Below are 20806 nucleotides of genomic sequence, written 5' to 3'. Positions count from 1 at the left end.
ATTGAATCAATGAGCCAGAATCAAAAGACGTGGAGTGTTGCAGACAGTGGCTTTGCTTTTGGGGGCCACTCTGAGAGTTGTTTGCCCCTGCGGTTTGCCTGTGTGCACGCACACGGCTCCTGTCCCATCCTCTACCTCCGTTATTTGTAGCTTGTCCACCTGTGAGATTGTAAACTGCTTGAGGAAAGGGTTGGTCTTAAATATCTCTTTGTATCTCTCACAGCGCCTGCCTGGTTCAGTGCCTTTCCTGTGCCCCAGGAGAGCCCCAAGGTTAGTTTCTCCAGAAGCAGTTGGAACATCATGATGCAAGGGAAAGCAGGGGCTTTGAGAGTAAAGAGCTAAGAGTTGGGGGCATGTGGGTGGACACAGAAAAGGTAGATATTTAGGCTTGGAGACTTGTGGGGAAGGTTTGGGACTATGGGAATCTGGGAGGATGTATTTAATAGGAAAGACGCAAAACATTCTCATTAGAGCTGAGTCAAGTGAGTTGTCTTAGCTTGGGTTCCCCAGAAGCAGATCCTGAGCAGGGGATCCACGTGCACGTGGTTTATTAAGGAAATGCTACCGGGAGGACCTGCAAAGGAGTGGACAGGAGAGGGGAAGAAGCTAGAGTGCGATGTCAGGTGGGGTTCCGGACCCAGCCTGGTCGGCAGCAGTGTTCTGAAACGTAAATCACAGTTCAGAGCTTGTGTCCCTGAGACAAGGGAGAAGGGCTTTGTCACTTCGCACCGGCCATGATTGGCTGGGGGCTGTTTAGAGGTGACCGGGGAACTTCAGACCATTCTGACTGTTCACGGGGACGAAGCGGCCCCAGCAGCCCAAGGGCTGGCCTTCTAAGCGTCACAGGTGCAGGAAGTCAGAAGCAAAGGCATGCAGAAGCTGAGGGTAGGGTGAGGTGGTGGTGTCAAATATCTGAGGGGCTGTGGGTGGGGCATTGAGAGTGTCGCCTTGATAATGCAGCCTTAGCTGTGTCCAGCTGTCCCACGTGATGTCTCTGCCTCTAAACCCCTCTGTGCAGCTTCGTCATCTGCAAAGCGGGGACAGTGTTACTCTACTTGCTCCCGTCACAGGATGATAGTGAAAACAAATAAAGTGAGCTGGGTACACAGATCAGGTTGACAACAACAAGCCGTCATGCAAAGCCAGGTGTTGCCACCGCCTCTTCCACCCAGGGGATCTATCTGCTCGGGCCTCTCCTGGGCACTTGTCTTGAGGGCATCAGCACTGACAGCCTTTGAAAAGAGCTTGTTTGTGTTGGGAAGAAAGCAGGTACTTTTTTAACGTTGATAAATTTTGCAGCAGTTTCTTTAATATATACCAGGCGCCCTGAGATCTGTCTGATGAACTACCAGATATCTTGCTGTGGCTGTGTTTGCTTTGATGTGCTCATCAGCACCAGCAAGGAAATATTGGAAAGCGAGTCGTAATGGGACTTCGCTCTTGTAAAATGCCTTTTATCTTCAAAGTGGCTTACAACCACTAATTATTAGAGGAATTAGGGTGAACAGCAGCTCTCTCACAGAGCCCTCAAACCAGTATCAAGGGCCTTTAATGTATCTTATAACAGAGCTAGAGAAGTGAGAAGGGAGATGTTGAGTAAGGGCTGTCGAGACCGGGAAGAGATACTCTATAACGCAGGAGACAGCCGTTGCCTGGCTCCCATGAGGCTAGAACAAGGAAATCGGACCTAATCTGAGGGGAGAGGAGGCAGGATGTAGCGGTTGCCCAAGTGGCAGCAGGCCGCAGCAGTGGTAGGATAGCCTGTTCTGAGGCGCTCCCAGGCCCCTGCCCTGTTTACACAGCTGGGGGACATATGGCCTCCTGGGAGGCCTGGGGGGGGGGGGTGACGTCACCACGAAGTCCCATCCAGCGGGGCCATCAGTGGTAGATTTCTAGGCTTCTTGATCCTATCTCTTCAAGTAGTATTTTTTTGTTTTGTTGCTTTTTTTGATTATTGGCTTGTTTTGTTAGAATTTTGCCTGGGGGGGAGGAAGCCAATTTGAATTTCATCATCATAAGAATAATAACAATAGCGATCCTTGTAAGGTACTGTCCCTTCCCTTCATTTCACAAATGGGGAAAGTGGGGCTCAGAGAGCTTAAGAGACCTGTCGGTGGCCGAGTAGCCGGTGCCTCAGGTGGTCTGGCCTCGGAATTCGCGTTCTTCTGCAGCAAGGGGCCTGTCAGAGAAGGGGCGGGACTTGTTCAAAGCCCTCTGTACCATGTGTCGGAGAAGTAAATACCAGTCTCACAGGGAGCAGGGAAAGTCTCTCTGCCGGGCTGGCCTGGGTCCTGTGCTGGCTCTGCTCATCTCGAGCAGGGTGGTGGCGGAGGGAGCCTGCAAGGAGCAGCTCAGCATCCTCGTTCCTCACCGAGAGGATCCTTGCGTCTGCCTCACTGTCCTGGTCCCACCGGAGGGTCTGCCCAGGGCCGTGGGGAGGGCAGGAGCGGCATAGGCATGAATAATGGGCAGGCCACCTGTGAAACCCTGAGGTTTGCTTGAGGCCCATTTTCCCCACGTACAGAGATGGATTTAAAATGGGCCCTGCCCTAGAGGTCTAGGGTTGGGGTACAGCCTAAGGGCGTCTGCTCCCATCGCCTGTGCAGACAGTCCTGGGGGTACAGAGATCGGCCTGTCAGGGCACCCTGGGCAGAAACATCAGCTTCCCAATTTCTTAGTGAGACCTGATTGTCGGTAGTTTGAAATTGGCCATGGTGGGAATGTTGGCACCACAGAAACAGGCAGATGCTACAAATCAGTGCTCTCCCAACCCCACCTCAGAAAACTGGTTGTTAAATATTGCGGTATCTTTCTTTCCAACACCATTTTGACACCAAATGCATATCCTAAGATTTAGTTCAATTCTGACACTGACACAGACCCCACAGGTTAAGGGCTCAGTCCCGTAAGACTGCCCCAACTCAGATGCCAGTTGCAAGTCCCAGGTTGATGCCTGTATGTCTGAGCAATGGGCTGTAAATTCTAGGCTTCCCACAACCCCCTCCTCAGGTTCAAGAATTTACTAGAACAACTCACAGAACTCAGGAAAGCGCTTTACTTACTAGTTACTGGTTTACTATAAAGGATACAACTCAGGAACAGCCAAGCAGAAGAGATGCATGGGGCAAGGGACAGTGGGGTGTGCCATGGGGCTTCCATGCCCTCTTTGGGTGAGCTGCCCTCCCAGATCCCTGATGTAGCCACCAACTCAGAAGCTCCCTGAACCCAGTTGGTTAGGGTTTTATGGAGGTTTCACATGTAGGCATGACTGATTAAACATTGGCCATTGGTGATTGAGCTCAATCTCCAGCACCTCTCCTTCCTGGAGGTTGGGGGGTAGGGCAGAAAGTTCCAGCCCTCTAATCACATGGTAGGTTCCTCTGGCAACTAGCCCTCATCCTGAAGCATCTAGAAGCCCAGCGATAGTCACTCCTTAGCATAAACTGAACTATGGTTCAAAGGGGCTCATTATGAATAATGACACTCCTTCTACTCAGGAGATTCCAACAATTTTAGGAGCTCTGTGCCTGGGAGCAGGGACAAAGACCAAGCAGATATTTTTCAACATTCCACGGATATTTACCACTCTCAGTCCTCACTCTCCATGGTCAGTTAAGAAGCCAACACACATTTATTATATGAGCACCTGTTATATGCAAAGTGCCGGCTGGGGATTAGTGGGACGGCTGTTCATTTAAATGATCAAATATCAATTTCATCCTTACTAAGATTCATTGACGGGGCTTCTGCGTTCAAAGAAGAAGTAAGACATATTATGTACACGTGAAAATCTAGCCAAGCAGACCAAGGAGTCTGTTCTGAATCCTAGAGCGTGAAAGAGTCAGCAAGTCCTCAGAGGGACAGAGGCCAGAGAAGCCCAGGCTGGGCGCTCAGGAAAGACTTCTCAGAGAGATGGACTTAGAACTGGGCCTGGGAGGCAGACCTCTGGAATGTTCTTACGGGACGGAGGGGGAACTGAGAAACTTGCTTGTGTTGAGTTCTAGAAAACAAATGCAGCCCCATTATACATCTGGCCTTTCTCCTTTCCTCTTGTTGGTGGTAAGTTTGGGTCTCAGTTCTGCTTGCTCCTGACCCTGCACAGGTCACCTAACTTCTTGGGGACTGAGATGCTCATTAATAAAAGAGGGAAAAGACAACCAGTCCTGACAGCTTCACAGAATCACTATGGAAATGAGATAATAGGAGTGAAAGTTCTTTTAAAACAGCAAAGTATAATTAGTGTCATTAAGTTTATGTCTTTCATTACTTCATCACCTCACTATCCGAATTTTGAACTACAAAGGGCAATACTGAAAATGCCTTAGAAATTATTGTAAGAGCTAACATTTACCAACAGCTTACTGTGTGCCAGGTTAGTTTCTAAGTGCTTTACACGTTTTAAATTGCTGAGTCCTCACATGAAGTAGATACTATCACCTGCATTTTACAGATGGGGAAACTGAGGCCTGGAGAGGTTAAGTAACTCACCCAAGGTCATACACTGGGAAGTCACAGAGGCAGGATTTGAACCTCGGGAAATTTGGTTCTTGCATTCTGTTGCCACGCCTTCATACAGCTCAAGCTGGGTGGGGTTCCTCTTTTCCACGAGGAGGAAGAAGAGAGCTGGAGTTCTCTGAGCTTGTTCTCTCTGCTCTGGTCCCCAGCCTTTGCCCCCCTCACCCTCCACATTCTCTCCCTAGTGAGAAGCAGGGTCAGGCCCTGTCTAGCGGGCCGTGTGGATGCCCAGAGCCTCTCCTCCCCCACGCCCCCTGCAGCAGTTCTCAGCAGGGACCTGACCATTTCCTCGTCCTGTGGCAACATCCAGCAGCCAGTGTCTATCTCTCTGCCTGGGGGCCTTCTCCAGAGTCGCCAAGCACAGGGCGAACTGGAGTGCTAGGGAATTAAGCCCCGCAGGAGCAGGCCTGCCCCAGTGCCTGCTCGGGGTTGATGTATAGCTACCCCAGCTCCTTTCCCCTGGGGTTGGATAGCTGCCACGTGGTCTCCACCAAGTTGCAGAGTGTCCCGGGGGTATTAAGCTCCACAGCTGCTTATCTAGTTGGCTGGATAAGGCACCCTTGATTGGCTTCCCTCCCCTCTCTGTCACTTCACAGTCCCCAAACAGTGTTCCTTGTCCCTTTCAAACAAACTGTTGTCACTCAAATCTTTGTGATGGTCTTCTATGCCACCACCTGTCATGGGTTGAATTGCGTCCCCCAAAAGATATGTTGAAGTCCTAACCCCCAGCTCCTGGGAATGTGACCTTATTTGGAAATAAGGTCATTGTAAATGTAATTAGTCAAGTTAAGATGAGCTCATTAGGGTGGACCCTTAATCCATGTGACTGATGTTCTTGTAAGGGGGGAAGGTGGTGTGAACAGAGGCACGCGAGGGAGATGGCCATGTGCCCAAGGAGGCGGAGATCAGAGGAGTGATGCGGCTGCCGGACTGGAGCTGCCCAGGGTTGCCAGCCACCACCAGGAGCTGGAAGAGGCAACGGAAAACTCGCCCAGAGCCTCAGAGGGAGCAGGGCCCTGCCAACACCTGGATGTTGGACTTGCAGCCTCTAAAACTGTGAGAGAATAAATTTCTGTTCTTTTCAGCCACCCAGTTTGTGGTCCTTTGTTGTGGCAGCACTAGGGAACAAGTACACCTCCCATCCGAGGCCTGGATTCTTCCTGAGGTCGCTCTTTCCCTGGGGGCCCGCTCCACGCCCTTCCCTGGATTCTTCCTGAGGTCGCTCTTTCCCTGGGGGCCCGCTCCACGCCCTTCCCTGACGAGCATCTCACATCCCTTTATCCAGAGCTGCCTTTGAGACCCCTTGCTCGGCAGTCCTGTGCCTCTGCAGTTTGACATGACTCGCCTGTCTGCCTTCAGTTGACACTGCCAACTCTGCGTGAGTGGTCGAGACTGCCGCATGGGGAGCATTCTGTCACCGAAGCCCGGGTAATAATTAAAGAGGTCGGAACGGATCCTGAAGGTGCTTTCTGAGCTTTTGATTTCCTAACAGTCTGCTGTGGGAGACATTCGAGGGAGATCAGGGTGGCTTAGTGGCTGCTTTCAAGTTTGCGATGGGTCTGGTGTGGAAGGAGGTGCCATCTCCACGGAGTCCAGACTAAGAGGGAAACTAGCTGAGAACCTTCAGGAGGGATTTCAGCTTGATCTATGAACTTTCTGACTGCAGTGGTTACTAAGCTGCTAGGATTACTGTGGAAGGCTGGGAAATGTTCCTGGAAATGTTTGAGGGCTGGCTCATTTCCATCTGTGTGCAAAGCTTTCACCGGACCATTCTGGAGAAGAGTGGTCTGCAAGCCCTGATAGAGACAGGCAGATAAAACGCAGTTTCTCTCTTCCCTTTGTGATGGTGATGGCCTTGTCCCTTTGCCTTTGGAATGTGGCCAACCACTTTCCCTTTTATGGGTGTAGTGTCTATTGGTGTAAAAAACCTTTGAGACAGAAAGCTGCGTCCAGGCCTGAGCCGGGGGCATCCCTGGGCTTCATCCAAATGTTAGACAGCAGAGCCCGTCACGGGGCTTCCATTTTATTTTGAAATGAAAGTAGAAGCCCTTCTGTTGTTTTCTCTTCCATTCCCTTTGGAAAACCCACAGATGCTGTGCAAAGATTGCAGGCTGAGCCAGAGAAGGAGTGAGAGAAAGGAGGCTCAACTCCTAACAGGGGTATGTTTCCAGGAGGGGCTTCCTCCTGCTCCCTTATTTTCAGAGTTCATTTAGCTCCTTACACTAACGGACTGAGGGCTTTCGCAGGGAAATTACTTAATTTTCAGCCATTCCTGCTTATCATAGTTGAATGTAAAAGGAAGAATCAGGCTCCTGGGGATAAATACCATAGGTAGGGCTAGATTTGCACATCCTGGAGGATGTGAGAAGGTTCTGGCTGGATCTATTCAATTCTTTTTAATAGATTTATTGAGATATTGACATACCATAAACTGCACATATGAAAGTGTACAATTTGATGAGTTTTGATATGTATTTGTATCTATGTATATGTGTGTATACGTATACATTTGTAGGTATGTATACTTTCATGAAACTGTCTCCACAATTAAGATTGCGAACATGGCCACAGCCCACGAAAAGTTTCCCCTTTCTCGTTTGTAATCCCTCTTTCTCACCCTTCTCCACCCTCCCTTCTCTCTTTTCTGTGACTGTCGATTAGTCTGCATCTTTTATAATTTTATATAAATGGGATCAAATGCACTCTTTTTTTGTCTGGCTTCTTTCACTCACATGATTATCTTGGGATTCATCCAGCTGTTCTTGGTTCCTGGTTCAGTCGTCCCTCCTTTCAGAGCGGGATAGCGTTCTATTGTGTGTGTACCGCCGTTCGTTTACCCGTGCTCCTGTGGGTGAGCATTGGTTGTTTGTGGCTATCACAAATAAAGCTTCTGTGAACATTCATGTACAGGTCTTCGTATACACATACGCTTTTATTCTCGTGGGTGAATATTTAGAAGTGAGGTGACTGGATTGTGTTTTAGAAGTTTGTTTGACTTTTTAGAGAAACTGCCAGATATTTTCCAAAGGGGCTGTACCATTTACATTCTGACCAGAGAAGAATGAGCACACTATCCAGTTCCTCCACATCCTTGCCAAGACTTGGCGTGAACAATCTTTTTAATTTTAGCCTTTCTAATAAGTGTACAGTATATTACATTGCAGTTGAACATTTTCATTTAGTTATTTAACATCTATGATGAGGATTTTTAGGCTGCTTAATTTTAAAATGGCTGATGATGAGGATTTTTAGGCTGGTTAGTTTTAAAACTACAGATGAGATTCAGGCTCCAAGGAGTGGAATTTGTTTGCTCCTTTGTTGGGAAACATTTACATTTCTAAGGGAAACCTCTGTCTGTGAAGATGCCTCCCTCTCTGTGCCAGGAAGAACGGGAATGGTCTTATCTCTAGAAGCTCTTAATGGGGAAGGCAAGAACTTAAGTTGGTTGCTGTCTGGCACTCTCATGTAACTGGTTTAGGGTGGTGGCTTCTGACCTTTACTTAATCCGATTTGATTCTTGTCTAAAAGTCATGGGATCACCCAATGACCAGACCCCACCTGCACTGATACCATTTTAACTTTTTTTCATGTTCTTTCCTTTGTCTTGTAAAGAGATGAATCATATACCTATGCCTTAAATTTAGCTCTAACCCTCAACTGGGGGCAGCAGGAGCTCTGACTGCCCGTGGGTCCTGTCCCCACGCACCAACTCTGCCTGCCCATGGGTCCCGTCCCCATGCCAGCGGGGCAGCAGCAGGAGCTCTGACTGCCCGTGGGTCCTGTCCCCACGCACCAGCTCTGCCTGCCCATGGGTCCCGTCCCCATGCCAGCGGGGCAGCAGCAGGAGCTCTGACTGCCCGTGGGTCCTGTCCCCACGCACCAGCTCTGCCTGCCCATGGGTCCCGTCCCCATGCCAGCGGGGCAGCAGCAGGAGCTCTGACTGCCCGTGGGTCCTGTCCCCACGCACCAGCTCTGCCTGCCCATGGGTCCCGTCCCCATGCCAGCGGGGCAGCAGCAGGAGCTCTGACTGCCCGTGGGTCCTGTCCCCACGCACCAGCTCTGCCTGCCCATGGGTCCTGTCCCCATGCCAGCGGGGGCAGCAGCAGGAGCTCTGCCTGCCCATGGGCTCTGTCCCCATGCCAGCGGGGGCAGCAGAAGCGGCGGCAGCAGAAACTCTGACTGCCCATGGGTCCTGTCCCCATGCTATTCTACTCTCTAAATAAAAGAGCACTACTGCCAGATCTTGAGAGTCTAAGAAATCTTTCTTTCGACTCCTCGGCTCACCGACCCCGCATCAATCTATACATCTTATTTGACAAACTTCCTGTTCAAATATTTGACCATTTAAAAAATTGAGTTATTTTCTTATAAGTTATTTTCTTATGAGTTATTTCCTTAATGAGTTTCGAGAGTTCTTGATATATTCTGGATCAAAATCTTCTATCAGTTATATGCATAGCAAATATTTTTTTCCAGTCTGTGGCTTAAATGGTGTCTTTCAAAGAGCAGAAATTTTGATAAAGTCCAATTTCTCAGGGTTTTAAAAAATGGATTATACTCTTCCTATCATACCTAAGAAACCTTTGCCTAAGTCAAGGTCACAAAGATATTTTCTTGCTGGAGTTTTATTATTTTCAGATTTTACATTAAGGTTTATGATCCATTTTGAGTCCATTTTTGTATGTGGTATAAGGTATGAATTGAAATTCTTTTTGCAAATAGATTTTCAGTTATTTGGGTACCATTTGCTGAAAAGATTAGCCTTTCTCTGCTGGATTGCCTCTGCATCTTTGTCAAAAATCAGTTATATATACAGGTCTATTTTTGGATTCTCTAATCTATATTCTGTTGCATGTGTCTATTTTTCTGTCATTGTGCCGTTTCCCCACTGTCTTGATTACTGTAGATTTATAATAAGTCATGAAATCAGGTAGTCTTTAGTCTTTCGATTTTCTTCTTTTTCAAACCTGTTTTGGTTTTTCTAGGTCCTTTGTGTTTCTGTATGAATTTTAGATTGGCTTGTCAATTTCTACAAAAAAGCCTGCTGGGCTTTTGAGCGGGATGGAGATGAATCTATAGATTTAGGGAGAAATGATGTCTGAGTCTTCCAATCCATGAACGTGCGTATCTCTCCATTTGTTTCAGTCTTCTTTAATTTCTCTCATCAATATTTTATAGCTTTCAGCAGGTATTATACATTTTTTGTCAGATATGTCCCTAAGTATTTCATATTTTTTATCCAATTGTAAATGATATTTTTATTTAAATTTCAGCTTTTTGTTGCTAGTGTGCAGAAATGCAATTGATTTTTACCGAGAGCTTGTGTCCTTTAACCTTGTCAAAGTCACAAATTAGTTCCAGTAGCTCTTTGTGAATTTCGTCAGATTTTCTACATAGACAATCATGTTGTCTGGGAATAAAGACAATTTTACTTCTTCCTTTCCAATTCGGATGCTTTTTATTTCTTTTCTTGCCTCATTGAACTGACTAAACCCTCCAACACCATGCTGAGTAGACGTGGTCAGAGCAGACATTCTCCTTGTCTTTTTCTTGATCACAGGGGGAAAGCATTTGGGTTTTCACTATTAAGTATGATGTTAGCTGTTGGTTTTTTTGGAGATGTCCTTTTTCAGGTTGGGCAAACTCTTTCCTATTCCTGGTTTTCTGAGAGTTTTCATGAAGAGTGGATGTTGGGTTTTGTCAAACATTTTTTCTGCATCTATTGGGATAATCATAAGGTTTGTCTATTTTAATTTGTTAATATGGTGAATGACGTTATTGATTTTCAAATGTTAAACCACTCTTGCACTCCTGGGATAAAACCTCACTTGGTCAGGACCTATTATTCGTTTTATGTATGGTGTTGCGTTCAATCTGCTAAAATTTCCTGAAGAATTTTTGCGTCTATGTTCCTGAGGGCTATTGGCCTGTATTTTTTTTTCCTTGTAGTGTCTTTGTCCAGTTTTGGTATCAGGGTAATCCTGGCCTCATAGAATATGTTAGGAAGTATTTCATATTCTTCGATTTTCTGGAAGAGTTTGTGTAGAATTAGTGTTAGTTTTTCTCTAAATATGTGGTAGAATTTATCAGTGTAGCCGTCTGGGCCTAGAGGTTTCTTGTAGGAAGATTTTTAACTGTTAGGTCAATTTCTTTAATAAATATGGTGTTATTCATGTTATCTATTTCTTTTTGAGTGAGCTTTGATATTTAGTATTTTTCGAAGAATTTGTCCACCTCCTCTAAACTGCCAAGTTTATTGGCATAAAGTTGCTCGTAATATTCCCTTATTAGCCTTTTAATGTCTGTAGAATTTGTAATGGTGTCATCTCTCAAATTTCTGATACTGTAATTTGTATCTTCTCTCTCTATTGATCTTCCTAAAGAACCAGCTTTTAGTTTTGTTAATTTTCTCTATTTTTCCATTTCATTGATTTTTGCTCTGATCTTTATTATTTCTTCTCCTTACTTTGGGTTTAATTGCTCTTTTTCTGGTTTCTTAAGTTAGAAGCTGAAGTCATTGATCTGAAATCTTCTTCTCTTCTAATATATGTGTGTAGTTCTATACGTTTTTTTTCCCTGAGTACTGCTTTAGCAATATCCTACAAAAATTTGATATACTGTGCTTTTATTTTCTTTTAGTTCAAAGTACTTTTTAATTTCCCTTTTCATTTCTTCTCTGACCCATGGATTATTGAGAAATGAGTTACATAGTTTCCACATATTTGGGGATTTTCCAGAGGTCTTTCTGTTACTGGTTCTAATGTAATTCGATTGGGGTCAGAGTACATACTTTGTATGACTTGAATCCTTTTAAATTTATTGAAACTTGTTTTATAGATGAGAATATGGACTGTCTTGGTAAATATTCCACGTGTGCTTGAAAAGAAAGTGCGTTGAGCTTTTGTTGAGTGGTGTGTTCTGTAAATGTCAGTTAGGTCAAGAGAGTTGACGGTGCTGCTTGAGGCTGCTGTCTCCTTACTGTTTTCTGTCCACTTATTTTATTAATTATTGATCAAGGGATATTGACATCTTTGCATATGACTGTGGATTTGTCTATTTTTCCTTGCAGTTCTATCATCTTTTGTTCCATGCATTTTGAAATCCTGTTATTAGGTGAATAAGTGTTTAGAATTGTTATATCTGTTGTTGAATTGACTTGTTTGTCGTTATGAAATGACTTTTTTTGTGCTCATTAATATTCTTTGTTTTAGAATCTACTTTGCCTGATTTTAATATGCAGTTTCTCTTGACTAGTGTTAACATGGTATATATTTTTCCAACCTTTTGTTTTTAACCTATTTGTGTCTGTATATTGAAGTATATTTCTTGTAGGCAGCACATAGTTGGGTTTCCTCAACTTCGAGAGTCTGCCAGGCTCTGTCTGGATCTCCCCTTCCTGGGCCGTGACCAGAACTCTTCAGGCAGGAATGGGGTCGTTTGGTTTCCCACCTCTCAGGATCGGGGCTTGGCTAAGGTGACCTGAGGGTGGCCCCATCGTGCAAAATTTAAGAAGGTAACCACTCACAGACACATAGCTTTGAGAGTGGATGCCTCGTTAAATGCTGCAGCCTCTTTAAATTTTGTCCCTCTCTCTTAAGACACCCCCCTTTGAGCGGTGCGCTAACAGGGTTGGCACCTGAGAGTCAGTCCTCCTTTAATTTTGCACTTTAGGGACCTCGCTCAGCTCACCTGTGTCCCAGCTCTGCTAACGGATCACTGTCCTTCATTATCTGACATCCAGTGTCTTGGAAACCATCTAAAAAAATTTTTTTTTCTGGATTTTTGATTATTTCAACTGGGAGTGTAAATCCAGTCCCTGTTACTCTATCTTTTCTGGAAACAGAAGTCTAGACTTCTTCTTTATGAGGTTAAAAAAATCCCAGATATAGAGCTACCTGCCTGCAATACAAGCGTTTTCAGGCTTCCCTGAAAAGAATTTAGCAAAAGATTGGTCTTCCTTCATTCAGCCATCAGTGAGCACCTACTGTTTACCATGTGCTGGGCTGGGAGCTGCAGATAAAATCAAGTAAGATGGTGTCGGTCCAGCAGTTGCTCATAGCTGGCTCCTGTAACACTGTTAGATCGGCTCTTTCAGACCATGCATCACCTGGGACATGGGCCAGAGAAGGCGGAGAGCCAGAGAAAGTCAGACCTAGAGTGGGGAGACCATCTCTACTGAGTCTCATGCCCAGAGTGGTTCAGGGGCTCACTTAAGCTCACACAGTTAATCAGTAGTAGTCAGTTGATACATAGTCTATTTTGAGAGATAAGGAGGAGGGACCCAACCCCAAATACCTTCCATCAATGCCGGTCACCATGACTGAAGTCCCGCCATTCGAGGCTAACTCACTGAGGGCAGGGACCAGGCCTTATTCATGTTTGCATTTCTCAGTGTTAGCTCAGAGCCTGCTATGTGGTAATCAATAGATGAGAATGAATGAATGAACGAAAGGTAAATGTTAAAATGATCCAGATGCCTCTGGAAGATGATGTAGGTTATCATCAGATGGGGATGGGGAGACTCTTAAGAGCAAGCCCACAGCCAGGACCCGTGATGGGAAGGCAATGTGGTGTGGTCCATGAGGTCTCTGACTGTCCTAGAGCTTCATCCAACTAAGGCGACTCTCAAGGCCTCTTTCAAACTCAATTTCCTCATCTGTGTGACAGAGATCTGATCATGCTTCCTTTAAAGAAGGATGTCAGGTTCCAACGGGATGAAGTATGTTGGGGGCCTGGCAAGAGAAAACCCTCAAGGAATGACAGGTATTGTTAGTCTAGTGTCCTGGGAACAGCAGGTGGGAGTGAGGGAAGGCTGCTAGATGGCAGAGACCTTGCAGACAGTCCTGTGAGGTAGCAGGAAGACAGCAGGCTGCTCTGTTCAACCTGTGTATTTACAGAAGCTCAGATGTTACCACCCTCATTATCCAAAAGCCCTTCCTAAGCTCGGCATTGCACATAGATGTGCCGGGCAGTGCCCATAAACCCTGCAGACACAGCCCTGCTTTGTCAGGTCTTACATCCAAGGCAGTTCCCTTTGAGAAAGATGGGATAAAAATGTTAAAGCTGTGTATGATCAGGTGACAGCCAGTTCACACCATGTAGGGTGGAGAGAAAGACCGTTTCCCCGTGACGGGCCGGTCCGAGGAGTCAGGGTGGGGCTTCCTTGTCCAGCCAAGTGGAGCGAGAAGGTGCCGTGTGCTCTGCCTTGTCCAGGCTCTGTTGCCCGGAGTTCCTTCCTGAGGCCAGAATGGTCTCGCAGCTCTGGGCTCACAGCTCTTGACAGATCTGTAGTGGGGGATGTTGGCTGAAATCGTCGGTGGCTTTGGAATCGTGGTGAGGCTGAGCCCGAGGTCCACCCTCTGACAATCAGTGACGCTCACCTGGCGATGCAGGGACTTTCCACCTTTTTCTGACCGTGGACACAGGAGACGTGATTTAGGGCTTCGCTTTCTTCAGTTCCTCACAAAATACATTACAGTGCGTATCTATGTCTTTAAGTTCCAATATTATCATATATTTAAAATTTGTGATTACTAGACAACTTCCAGAGACTCTTCAGATGGAAAAAATCCAAGGATATTGCTATTTCCGTTTATCACATTAACCCAATTTTTCGTTAATAATATTTTATTATTTTGAAATGTCACAGGCTTACAGACTGTCAGGGCCATAAGGGACCTTAAAGACAAACGGGTCCAGTCTTCTCATTATACTGATGAGGAAACTGAGGCCCAGATAGGTACTGACTTGTTCAAGGCCACCTAAGCAGCAGCGGGGTCTGGACCAGAAGCCAGACTCTGTGTGCCCTCTTCCAGGATGTCACATTGCAGTGCACCCTCTGAAAAGACTCCTTGAGGGCCTTTAAGAATCTGGTTGAGGCGTATGATTTGTGAATCTATGTTGGCTGAAGACAGCCTTGGGTGTCACAGAACCAGGCCTGGCAAGTCCCCTACGACAGGGAGCTCCTTGAGGACAGGCTGCCCCTCCTCATCCATCACTTGCCGTGCTTAGGGCCTCTGCAGAGGTCCGCAGCGTGGACTAAGGGCTCACTAAGAACTTGGGAATTGCGAGTGATGCACGAGAGAGTGCATCTGAGTAAGGGGAGTTCTCCACCTTGGCAGTGCTGAGGAGTCAGGACAGTATGGGGTTAAGATCAAATACAAGTTAGATGACCTTGCATTTAAATCTCAGCTTTTGCACTAACTTGCTCTGTGGCCTTGGTCAAGTCACTCAACCTCTCTGAGCCTCAGTAAAATGGAGATGATAATCTCTATTTCAGAGGGATGAGAGAAATAAGTGAGAAAATGTATACGGAGACCATGGCATCGTGCCTGCCTCCAAGGAAACACTCAATAAATGGCTTTGGGTCTCTCAGGGTCTGTTTTGTTGTTTGTTTAAATTGGGAGAGACTGTTTTCAGGCTTCCTCTCCCTACCTGTTTTCAATCTGGAAATGTCTGTTTTCTCCCCAACCTCCCCCCTCCCCCTTCTCTTCTCTCTTTGATGGGCTGGCTGATCTATTGGCCATCATGGCACGTTTCCCCCTGTCCTGAGCTTCTGCGAATTAAGAGGTGGTTGCTGAGAGATTCCGGGCACAGGGGTGAGTGGGTCTGGCCTTTCCTCTTGTTCTTTTTCAGCCTCACTCCATCCCTACCACACCCACTTCTCTCTCTCATCTTCCATGTTCAGGTTCTAAAAAGCCTTGAAGAAATTGACAAAGCTGGATGGCTACCCCTGAGAGGAGAGTGGTCTCTAGACCCCAGCGACCTGGCCGGGGACCGAAGGGGAGCAGGGCCTGCTTGGGTTCCCTGGACGACCTGGAGTGTAAGGATACCCAGGAGCTGGCACCGGGAGAGCTGGCCATGCTGAGGAAGGCACAGGAGTTCTTCCAGACCTGTGATGCGGGGGGCAAGGGCTTCATTGCCAGGAGCGACATGCAGGTAAGAGGGCCCAGCTGGGCCTGCCCGCCAGGAATGCCCAATGGCCTGCCTGTCTCGGGTTAGGGCTTGCCCTGTTGGTGATGACATCTTTAGCAGAAAAGATGCACCATCTGCCCTGGAAGGAGGTGTCAGCCCAAACTTACTGGGAACTGGTTGTCCTGCGTTCGTTCTCTTCCTGACCTTTACTTGCTGTCACACGTGGGGGTGTTGCCCCTCTCTGACTCAACAACTCCCCAGATTGTGGAAAATAGAGATAGCAACATAAAGACTTAAGAAAGACGCGGTGAAGAACCTTCTGAAACAAAGGTGGCAAGCACTGTCATGTTGCTTCGTAATAAAGCTCCGAGCTGTGCCAGAGTCACCCCTGCGAGGTGGCAGGTGCGCCTTAGGGACAGGGCAGTGTCAGTGCGACGGCCCTGAGTGGGGGCACTTGTGGAGCTCATCGCATTTGTCCCTCATCCCCAAACCCAGCTGCACCCAAGCCCCTCGTAAGCACGTCCAGAGAGAGATGGAGGGTCTTCAGCGCACGCCATGGCCGAGCACAGGGCTCAGCCAAGTTCTGGAAAGGGCCTAGGCTCAGTGTCTTTGTCTTGTGGGCCATGCAGTCTCTCTCATGGCCGCTCAACTCTGTGGGGGAGCACGAGCAGCTCCAGGCAGCTAGTTTTTCAAAATCCACTGAATTTGGGCGATGAAGTGTGGACCCTCATTAGTGTCAGCCCTGCGTCTGCTCGCGTGTGTGAGCTGCAAGGCGTGGAGGCTGAGGAGTGGGCCGTGTGACCTGGGTGAACAAACGGCCCCACAGGACGGTGTCTTCAGCCTTCTCCCAGGGCTCCACACCCTGCAGGAGTTTTACAAGTTGCGGGACAAGGCCTGGGAACAGAGCCAGCTTAGCCCACAGGTAAGTGCAGGCCACCCTTGTTTTCACTTGACCCCCCAGTGAATTTCTGTCACTGGAACTCCTTCGCAAAGGCTCACTTTGCATAGAAGGCCGGACTCTGTGTCTGAGGGAAGCTCTGGCAAGCCGCTGTCTGAGGCCCTCCTAGCTTCCGCTCACAGGCCTGTGGGCGTGCTGGTTCTAATGGCATGCGCACCTTTCCATGATCTCTTCTAGAAAGAAAGAAAAGGGAATCCACATTTATTGAGGGTCAACTCTGGGCCACACGCATGGTGCAGCTTGGCACTCTCACTGTCCTTGTCCCAGTCCACCGTCCTTGGAGCCACTCTTTAAGGAAGGGAGGAAGACGCACGGTGAATTTAAACTGTGGAGTATAGATCGTTAAAGAAGTCATTTGTGTTTGACTTGTAATGAAGTCCGGAGCATCAAGTCCCAGAGAAACCAGCTCAGCTCATGCCCCCTCAGTCCCGGCTCCTGACCCAGGCAAGAGGCAAATGGGAGGGACAGCTCACTCAGCAGACACTTGTGCCTCCGTGGCAAGTTTTTCTTCCAGCTACTTAGTTTTCTGAAGCGTCTGTGTACCTGTGGACCATGAAACATTTACATTTTCAATTCTTCACACTAAGAAAGTGCTACCGAGAGAGAACAGAGTACACCATTAAAGCACTGTCTCGCTGCTGCCTTCCTCAGTCACGTCTGGAGAAGGATAGGCTGGAAGGAGAAACGTGAAAAAGTCACCCTCTCATAGTCGACCCTGGCCTCTCTGTGGAGAGCCCACATGTCCCTTGGTCCTCCTGGTCACAGCCCACAAACATCTGCCTGTGGCTTGTCGCCCCCACACGTAGCTGCTTTGTGGGATGGTCACTCCTTTTGGTTGGTGGCCATCTCCTTGGACCTGGCCTCCACCACCTGTCTCACCTTCAGCTCCCAGCACAGCCGCATGGGAACTGGAAGGAGCAGAGCTCCAAGTGTGCATGCACGCACTAATTCGGCCCCTGGAGAGGCCCTTTAAAGCAGAGAATGGCTCTCAAGGGAGGGGAGGCTCTGGGCCATGAGGGAGGGAGAAGCTAGGCGGCTGGAGGAGGCAGGTGGAGAAGCAGAGTTGGAACTCTACTATGGGGAGCTTGCTGTCCTTTTGGAAAAGGAATGAGAGAGTTAGCCCCGCCCCTAGGGCTCTTGTCCTTCTCGCCCCTCATTACCAAGTCTCCATTTGCAGAGTGAGAGGGACTTCCTGTCGTCTGAGAGCCGGGGGAGTCTGCCACGTGGTCTGAACCCCACAGTGTGTAGCCAGCCCACCCTGACAGAGCAGGGACCACAGAGGAAAGGAGCAGGGCCAGGAGAAGCTGTTTCTCTTTGGGGTCCCTGGAGGAACCTGAGGTGGCCGCCTGAGGGCGGGGTGCAAGCTGCCCCGTGCGCAGGCTCTGCGTGTGGATGTTCTGCTCCGGGGACGCAGCTGGTGGACTCTGAGCCATGCGAAGACAGTGCAGGTGGCAGTTCGAGAGGTCTCAGCCCTACCCGCGGCCCCTTGGACTGCACACCATCCTCCGCGGGGAACCTCTCTGGGTTCCCTGGGGTCCCTCCAGGTGGAATTGGAGCAAAGATTGGTGCAGTCCCCTAGAAAAGCAGAGTCGTGGGGCCAGGGCCCCTGGTGGAAAGTCAGTCCTGCCTCAGAGGGCAAGATGGACAAGAGAGGGCCAGGCCGGGAGGGCGTGAAGGCCCTTCAGCTGGGAGAGGGGGATAGGGCAGGGTGGACAGAAGTCCCTCTGAAGAATCCTAGGGCCTCAGAAATCCTGTCTCCCTGATTCCCAGAGGCGTGAAATGATTACCTCCCAATTCCAAGGACCTTCCTCCCAGCGCTGCTGGGGTTCCTGGCTTGGCCGGGCTGCTAAGAATCGTTTAGGAGTCGGCAGATCTGCCAGACCTGGTCTGCTGCCTGTTTCTGTAGAGTTTTACTGGAGGCAGCGCGCGCTCACTCACATCTTGTCCGCGGGAGCTTTTACACCGCGCTGCAGAGGTGAGCGGTGGTGACAAAGAGCCAAGGGCCTGCCAAGCGTAAAGTATGTGCTGTTTGGCCCTTCCCAGAAAAGCTTAGCTGACTCCGGACTTAGGGTAACAAGAAGACGTTAAGGATTTTTGTGGTAAATTGACCAAGTTTTAATCCTGAATCTGCAACTTACTAGCAGTGTGCATTTCTGTAGGTCTCTTAACCCCTCTGGGCTGCAGCTTCTCATCCGTGGATGATTTATAGCTACCCCTCAGCCCTGGCAGAGAGTGAAATAAGCTTATGCATGTAGAGCCCTCAGCCTTGAGACCCCGCCCTGGAAATCCCTCCACAGCCCTGATCTGTGGGGGCGCTCATACCCTGTGTTAGCCAGTCCTGGTGTCTTCCACACTGTAATTTTTAAAAATTATGGTAAAATAGACATAACATAAAATTTACCATCTTGACCATTTTTAAGTGTCCAGTGCGGTGGTATTCAGCACATCGCATTGCTGTGCCACCGTCACCACCATCCATCTCCAGAACTCTTTTCATCTTGCAAAACTGAAGCTTTAGACCCATTAAACAGTAACTCCCCACTCCCGCCTCCCTCCAGCCCCAGGCAACCACTGTTCTTTCTGTCTCTATGAATTTGACTACTTTAGGTACCTCATATAAGTGGAATCATACAGCGTTTGTCCTTTTGTGACTGGTTTATTTCACTTAAGCACAATGTCCTCAAGGTTCATCCACGTTGCAGCATGTGACAGGATTTCTTTCCTTTTTAAAGGCTGAATAATATTCCATTGTACCTGTATACCACTCTGGTTCATCCATTCATCCGTCAATGGACACTTGGGTTGCTGTCACACCCTTGAGTATGAATAATGCTGCTATAAACATAGGTGTACAAATACTCTTCAAGGCCCTGCTTTCAATTCTTTTGGGTAAATACCCAGAAGTGGAACTGCTGGATCATATGGTAATTCTATTTTTAATTTTTTGAGGGAATCGCAATTCTGTTTCCCATAACGGCTGCATGGTCATCCTGTAATTTTAAGTGCAAGTCATCAGTCCTCCTTCAGAGATAAAGAAAGGGCATTTCTGCTGGATAGGGCCCTTCCATTGGTATCTAGCTGGTGCTATTCGTGTTTGTGTCCGTGAGTGAGGCTATTTTGCCTCTTAGAGGACATTTGATAGTGTCTAGAGACGTTTTTGATTGAAACGACTAGAGAGGGAAGTGCTACTGGCATCTTGTAGGTAGTGTCCAGGGATGCTGCTAAATATCCTGTAACGCATAGGACAGCTCCTCTCCCCCTTCCCCCAGCAGAAAATTCTCCATTCCAAGAAGACAACAGTGCAAAGGGTGGGAAACCCTAGTCTACACCAAGCAATCAGCCTGAACCGAGCACATCGAGGCACAAAGCCAGATAAAGGTAGATCCTGCCTCCTGGACCTCGTGTCCTCGTCCTGAAGGTGTGTGGTGTGGCTGAGCTAGGCCACCAAGAAGAGAGTGGCTGGTGCTAGAACAGAGATCTGAACCGGAGGCTGTGGAAGCCCTGAAAGGAGGGAGACCATGATTCTGGCTGTAAAGATGGCTTTCTCCTAGTTTTCTCTGTAATGAGAAATGTAGACATGTTTGAAGCTGTGCAACCATTCCCTTTAAGCTACACGAGGCATATTACCGGGCTGGTGACCAGGAAGGTAGAGGGGTCTGGCTGGAGTGCAGCAGAAGACATCGTTTTTCCAGGGCTCTGGGAGCCAGGGCCCTCAATACTGCTGCTACAGGATTGCTTCCTGTTCCAGGTCCTGGAAAACCCCCAGTTTACGAGACCTTGCTGAGAATCAGCAGTAGTGCTGGTTCAGGATCTGGAGTGTGTGAGGTCTCCCCCAGCGCTCCGTAGACAGTTCAGGATCCCCTGCCATCACTCGTAGTCACTCATTCACTCATTCATTCGTTTAGCAAGGATCTAAATACTTGATGGTTGTCAGCACTGGGCTAGATCCTGGGACATAATAGTAAAAATGAATGGGGTCCCTGTTCTCAGGTCTCCCAGTCCACTGAGGGAACAGACAGCGATCAACTCATTGCGTCTATCGGTATGTGAAATACAAGCTGAGATAAGACGTATGAAGGAGAGAAGGTGTTTGGGGAGCTGTATAACCACAGAGGCTTCCTGAGGAAGCGATGTTGAGAGTGAAGAAGGAATTCAGAGTTATTGAAGGCGGTGGAGGGAGGCAGTGTTTAAAGGAGCCAAGGAGCTCCTCTAAAGAGCTGCTTGGGCTGTGGACAGTATGGACAGGGCCAGCTGACTGCTTCCTCATCTCTCTTCTCCCCTGCTTGCTCTTCCAGAGGGGAGAGGAAGAGAAACAGATCTCTGGGAGGCTAGAGAGATTCTGGGGGGAGGTGGGGAGGTGTGGAATGGCAGTGCAGAATAGGAAATTCTAGAGTGAACACACTGGGGAACCGTGAGATC

At 48.1% G+C, this 20806-nt stretch overlaps 1 protein-coding gene across 14 annotated transcripts in view; it reads left to right on the top strand.

Annotated features, from left to right (window-relative positions):
* CRACR2A (calcium release activated channel regulator 2A) overlaps positions 1-20806 on the top strand; it is a 130130-nt gene that overhangs the window by 39868 nt on the left and 69456 nt on the right. For 10 of the 14 annotated variants that reach the window (XR_011439947.1, XR_011439946.1, XR_011439949.1 and 7 more), the window contains one exon: positions 15203-15453. Coding sequence is in view for 10 of the 14 variants with exons in the window: in XM_070270889.1 (XP_070126990.1) it covers positions 15238-15453 (216 nt within the window). In the remaining 4 variants the exon portion in view is untranslated. Of the gene's footprint in view, positions 1-223; positions 271-6526; positions 6675-15202; positions 15454-20806 lie in introns of those variants that run through there. The other 4 variants (XR_011439948.1, XM_070270888.1, XM_070270887.1 and 1 more) reach the window with 2 other exon arrangements.

This window comes from Equus caballus, chromosome 6 (genome assembly GCF_041296265.1).
Source record: "Equus caballus isolate H_3958 breed thoroughbred chromosome 6, TB-T2T, whole genome shotgun sequence".
In the NCBI taxonomy this organism is placed as follows: Eukaryota; Metazoa; Chordata; class Mammalia; order Perissodactyla; family Equidae; genus Equus; species Equus caballus.
The sequence above is the reverse complement of the archived record's forward strand: the minus strand, read 5'-3'. Positions and strand labels throughout refer to the sequence as shown.